General features: G+C 49.3%; 1 protein-coding gene across 1 annotated transcript in view; it reads right to left on the reverse strand.

Annotated features, from left to right (window-relative positions):
• Positions 1-2,351: 2,351 nt before the first annotated feature.
• The window catches only part of KLF10 (Kruppel-like factor 10), a 5,793-nt gene continuing 2,400 nt past the window's right edge, over positions 2,352-5,744 (reverse strand). The window contains exons 2-4 of the mRNA XM_010006462.1: positions 4,563-4,795; positions 3,585-4,461; positions 2,352-2,670 (exon numbers count right to left, since the gene is read on the reverse strand). Of these exons, the coding sequence (XP_010004764.1) occupies positions 2,411-2,670; positions 3,585-4,461; positions 4,563-4,793 (1,368 nt within the window). The 5' untranslated portion in view covers positions 4,794-4,795 and the 3' untranslated portion in view covers positions 2,352-2,410. The remainder of the gene's footprint in view (positions 2,671-3,584; positions 4,462-4,562; positions 4,796-5,744) is intronic.

Here is a 5,744-nt window from a genome sequence, read left to right on the forward strand (position 1 = left end):
CTCCACCAGAGTTGGATGCCACACAAAAAACCACCAGCAGCTGATTTCCTTTGGAAAACACAGGCAGCGGAGATGGCCATGATGCAGGAACTTCCTTTCTTCCCCTGTTATTGCATGGCAGCATGAGAGCACTTGGCTGGGAAGCCAGGTTTCAGTCCAGATCCCTGCTGAGCTGGAGGAGATTCAAAGCCCACTGCAGGCACTGCCAAGGATGGCCAGGCAGGGTAATGAAAGGGGGTGGCACTTCCCTTGTACCATCCTGATGTGGGGCACAACACAAACTTGAATTCAAGGTTCAGTGTGCCAGAGCTGGAGGGGGGACCTGGCTTCCTAGCCCAGTGACTAGTTGCAGATATGGAAGGGCTACAGACCCAGAGCTGTTACAGTATTTTATCTTGTGCCCATGAAATGTATAATACCCTGAAGAAAGATGGCAGAGTGGGGCTCAGGCTCCTGGGAGAATTCTTCTTTTGCCACGATGCTGTATTTCCCCTGGAACAAGAAGGGCAATGACTCAGGTTTTTCCCAAAGCAGGGCCTGCGTCAAACAGGATAAGGAAAGGAGTGTTCCTGTCCCCAACACCGCAGGGCAGGGCCATGAGTCAGCAGCCTGGCAGCTGGGAAATCTGGGAATGCCCCGGGCAGGGCAGAGCAGGAGATGAAGACCCCCGTGGTCAGCCGGAAGAGGCCACCCCTGCATGCGGGAAGGGGCAGCAGAAGGCAGAGGAACGTGCTGCCCACGGAGGTAAAACCCCGCTAAGGTCCGAGCCCAAGGGCCCTGGCAGACCCCACCCTGGGCATGTCTCTGCACTCTGAGACCCGGGGCAGGGGTCGGGGGTCCCGGGCAGTGGGCGCTGCAGCCACCAGCTCACCCAGCAGCCCGGCCCCAGAGACGGGCTGGGTTCTGCCCGGGAAGGCAGCGCCGCCCCATTGCCAGGAAAAAGGAAGTGTTTTTCACCAGTGTCATAACGGCCCACAGAAACAGATTTATTTCTGCATGCTTGGAGAAAAGGAAGGGGAAAAAAAAAGCCAACAATGGAAACAGAGACTCAGAGTAGTAAGTGCAGACTTGAAATTCGACTCCTACTGGCTTTATAGAGCTTAAAAAAATATACAAAGTTTCAGAGACAGTGCTTCATTGGTCAGGACACATACTGATGGACACTGTACTCTGGAGTATCAAGGGGCAAGTTCTGTTATGGAGAAAGAAAAGAGAAGTCTACATTAAAGAAAATTTGTTTTATTGTAAACAAAGTATAAAGTACAACATAAGAAATGTGCAAATCTTTAAAGTAGTCACATAAAGCATATCTAATACACTATTCTCAAACTGTCCACTTTTTGATATGTGTCCTCAATAAGATAAAATAGAAATAGTGAAAGTTGATGCATTATTTGCCATAAAAGCTACAGTTTAAATCCTAGGCCGGTGTCTTTACTGCCTCATTTTACTTTGTGAATCACAACTTTCTAGTTCAATACAATACATAATATATGCATTTCATTTTTCATAGAAACCATCTTTCAGAGAATAACACGATCAAGAAGCTTAAATTTCTTGGTTTTCTTCCTTAATCAACCTGGGCAGTTTACAGTTCCATATTTTCTCTTAAAAGTGCACTGCATCTGTTTATGAACCGTAACCAACACAAAAGCAGAAGCATCGTGCGATGCCCAGGTACAACCAACTGTAATCATCACAAAGCTTGCCAAGAAGCTGGGAAAATATTACAAAGCTCATGAGGATTCAGAAATGCTCCCACTCTCCAGCTGCCCACGTGGTGCCCCTCAGCCCCTGGACAGCGGTATAAAGCTGGGTGTGTTGGACATCCTGTACAGGACAGGCAGGAAAGCTCCAGGAGTCTGGCACCAAATAATCACTAATGCCTGGGCCTGAAAATGGATAGGAGGAAAGGATTCCTACCAAGAAAAGGTGGCAAAAGTAGGGAAACCTATTTAGATTATCTTACGCAGGTGTGTTCTGGGCTTTCAAGCCTGTGCCCATGCATTGCTGTATTCCCAGTCCGTGCTGTACTGCAGATCAACAACCCAGCGTTAAACCTGGAGCTGGTCTCAAGCACCAGCCACAAACTTTCAGCAATACACATGACTGAGCTAGAGTTCATGCGAATAACTGGCTAAAGTCAAAACTGGCACAATGTGTGCTGCTCTGCTCTAGAACCTTCCCTTTCTCTCTCTCCTTACCAGTGCAAAAGACACCCACTACTCCAGTCAGCCACCGGTTCTCCCAGCAACACGTTTAGTGACCGAGCACAGGCTGCCTTCGCCTCCTGGCCGCGCTGCCGCCGGCAGCCGGCGCGGGAGAGACACAGACCGGGAGCAAAAGCCTTTTTTCAGCTGGCCCATCCCAGCGACAACAGTTAATTCCACCGCCTCCAGAGCAAGTCCTTTCACTGTGCAGCTGCGGCCGCGGGCGGCAGGGCGATGTCGTTCAGCTTGCTCACTTCCATCTGCCAGTTGGGCAACTTCTTGGCCGACAAGTGGCGACGCGCGTGCTTCGTTAGGTGGTCGCTCCGCATGAACCGCCGCTCGCACATGGGGCAGGCAAACTTCTTCTCCCCCGTGTGTGTTCTGCGGTGGCGAGACAGTTCATCAGAGCGTGCAAACCTTCTCTCGCAGCCTTTCCAGCTGCAGCTAAATGGCTTTTCTCCTAAAAGAAAAAAAAATGACTGTGAAGAAAAACAAGCTCGAGTACTAATGGAGCAACAAATACTACTGCCTTGACTGGCAGGATTTGAATTTTTTAAAGAAAAGTTTCTATTATGGCAGTTGAGCCAAAAATCTACATAAATATTAATTATTTTATATACATGAAATGTGATAAAGTCTATATAAAAATATTTAAACATGCAGATGCACTACCATGAAGGCTAAGTAGCATGAAGGGTTAACAATTTTCTGGAACCAAATAATCTGAGGTGCTCTTTACATCTCAAGAGATCTGATTTTAATCATAATGATGCCAGATAATGACAATTTCACACGCCCAAAAGTACTCCTGAAATACAACCTGCAATAACATTTTATGTAATGGAGCCCTGGTAGTGCGTGCACTTTCAGCCTATACTAAAATATACATCACTTTTCTGCTAGTGTGCTAAGAGCTGACGCATGGAGAAGTTACTCCAAAATAACCAAGGTAGGAATAGTTTATAGTGGATCCTTACATTCTTTCATAAAATAATCTTTTGAAGGTTTGCCCACTTTGGACAAAGGCATTCTTGTGAAGATGCCTAATAAGGCATCTTTAACTCTGGAAATCCTGGAGAAGGATACTCTACACTGGGCAAGGCCTTGCTTCCACACTCACAAGAAGCATTACCAAATGCCTTCTGACATGAAGCAAGTCCAGCAGCAAACAAACTGCTGAGTCAGCTTCCCCTCCGGGAGATTTCCTGTCAGAGATCAGGCAGCATTATAATGCACACTGGCAAAAAAAGGATTTTATTGCTGCCGCACAACTTGTTCCAGGAACAAATCCGGTAACCACTAGAACCTGAACAAGTTCTGTGTATAGCTGCAATACTCTACACTACTTTTTAACACGCAGCAACAGGGACCAACCTGTGTGTGTTCTGACATGAGCCTTCAAATGGGAGCTCTTGAAGTACGTTTTCCCACACGCTGGGTAGCTGCAGATGTGACTTCTTATTCTTGAAGAATCAACCGGAGGACTGGCTTTTGCTGCAGAAGGTACAAAGCCGGGAGCAGGGGCAATGGGAGAGAGTCTCGTGCCATTGGGACTAATAATGGGAGCTTTTGTGCTCTGCACAACTGGCTGCGGTACAACAAACATAACAGCCCCTTTGGGAACCTGGGTACCCATGAAGACCATGGGCTGACAGAGAGCGGGCTGCTGGCTTGGCGTGCTGTTGGGCACCACGGCTGTCACCATGTTGTTGTTTGCAGGCAGAGGGACCATCTGGCAAATCACCGGCACAGGGGGGGCTCCACTGCCTTGGGCAGGGCACGGCGATGCCATCCTCGCTGTCTGCTGAGCTGACCCGAGGACAGGCTGATGTCTGCTGACCGGGGGCTTTGTCAAGGGCACCAGACCGACAGCTGGTTCTGCGGATTTTCCTTCTGCCACCAGCAGTTCACCGCTCTCACCACCGGCTCTGCTCGGCGCCACGGCGGAACACGCTGACTGCTCTGCCTCAGCATTTTGTTTACTGTTTGTTTCCCTCGAAACGCTGTCCTGGTACTTCAGCACGCTGGCTTTTCTCACTGGGCAGGTTTTGTGATTACAAAGCTGAGCATCAGCCGTGTGGCGGATGACACTCGTCGCTTGAGCTTTCGGAGGCCCAGCAGCTGGAGGCTTCCCTGCCTCAGCCAGCGACCTGCCGAGCGCTGCGGTGGGCATGGGTGCCCCAGGATGGACCCCTGGATGGACCACCTGAGACATCTCGAAGTCAGAAGGGCTGTAGGGAGGTGTAAGGCACTGTGCGGGGAGAGAGAGACGGTAAGGAGGGAACATGTTACCAACACGTCACCACACTAATGGTTAAAAACAAGCACACACGTGCAAATTCAAAGACTTACAAATGCTGGTATTGTGTTAAAGTCTGCTGCTCCAGGAAGCAAAGTCTCATCACTCTCTTCTGACAAATCAGATGCTGGGGTTATAGGTCTCATTTCTGCATGTTTTTTGAAGTCTGATTTCCAGTTGCAACTCATAGAAATCAGGGCTTCTACAGCCTCAAAATCACTTTTTTGAGGAGTGTTGTTCCAAAAATACCTATTATCTCTCTGTTTCTCAGTCATCATCTCCATTTCTTCCTCCTGTTTCAGTCAAGAGAAAAAAAAAGGACAATTTTAAACCCGATGATATGATTGAATACTTTGCAGGTAGTTGTAAGATGGAACTGTAAAAACCAAGCAAAGCAACCTGTGTCACATAAAAACCATGTGTGGTCATGGGGGGGCTGTGCCTGTATTTTCCTGCCCTCCCTCTTACTTCTGTAACGCTACCACGACGTTGTTGGTGGAGAAATCTGGGCCATCTGGTGAAGATTATTTATTTTCTTGAAACAAAAGAACTCCCTGAGAATCTTAACCCACAGTTTAACTTATTCCATATTGCAAATGTTGTGTCTGCAAGCTTAACAACCCTCCCCCAATAAACCCCAAAACGCCCTCCCCTACCACGCCCTCCTCCCGTTCTTGCTTTACACCCAGCCCTTAGCATGGTGCTTGTTCAGAGATGTGAGACAGGGCCGTGCTGGGACTGAGGCACATTTTCTTCAAAACGTTTTATCTACCAGAGAGGTCACACAGAACACTCAAGAGGTGCCTCTCACACACATGTACCAGCGAGGAGAGTCACCGGCCTGGAGACCTAGAACACACACATCCAACCAGTCACCTCTCAGTACCAACCCACGCAGAAAGCCTCCCAGGCCGCGTTTGCCAGGATTATCCTTAACACAGCTACTGGATTCTGCGGGTGGTGCCCACTGTTGCGGGGGAACTCCCCTCCTCGCCCGGATGAGAGGAGAGTCACCGGCCTGGAGACCTAGAACACACACATCCAACCAGTCACCTCTCAGTACCAACCCACGCAGAAAGCCTCCCAGGCCGCGTTTGCCAGGATTATCCTTAACACAGCTACTGGATTCTGCGGGTGGTGCCCACTGTTGCGGGGGAACTCCCCTCCTCGCCCGGATGAGACCGTGTGGGTGGAAAAGCCCCATTTCTGGGAGCCGCGTCTCCAGGCAGCAGGAG

The sequence above is a fragment of the Chaetura pelagica genome, unplaced genomic scaffold (assembly GCF_000747805.2).
Source record: "Chaetura pelagica isolate M959 unplaced genomic scaffold, ChaPel_1.0 scaffold76, whole genome shotgun sequence".
Lineage (NCBI taxonomy): Eukaryota > Metazoa > Chordata > Aves > Apodiformes > Apodidae > Chaetura > Chaetura pelagica.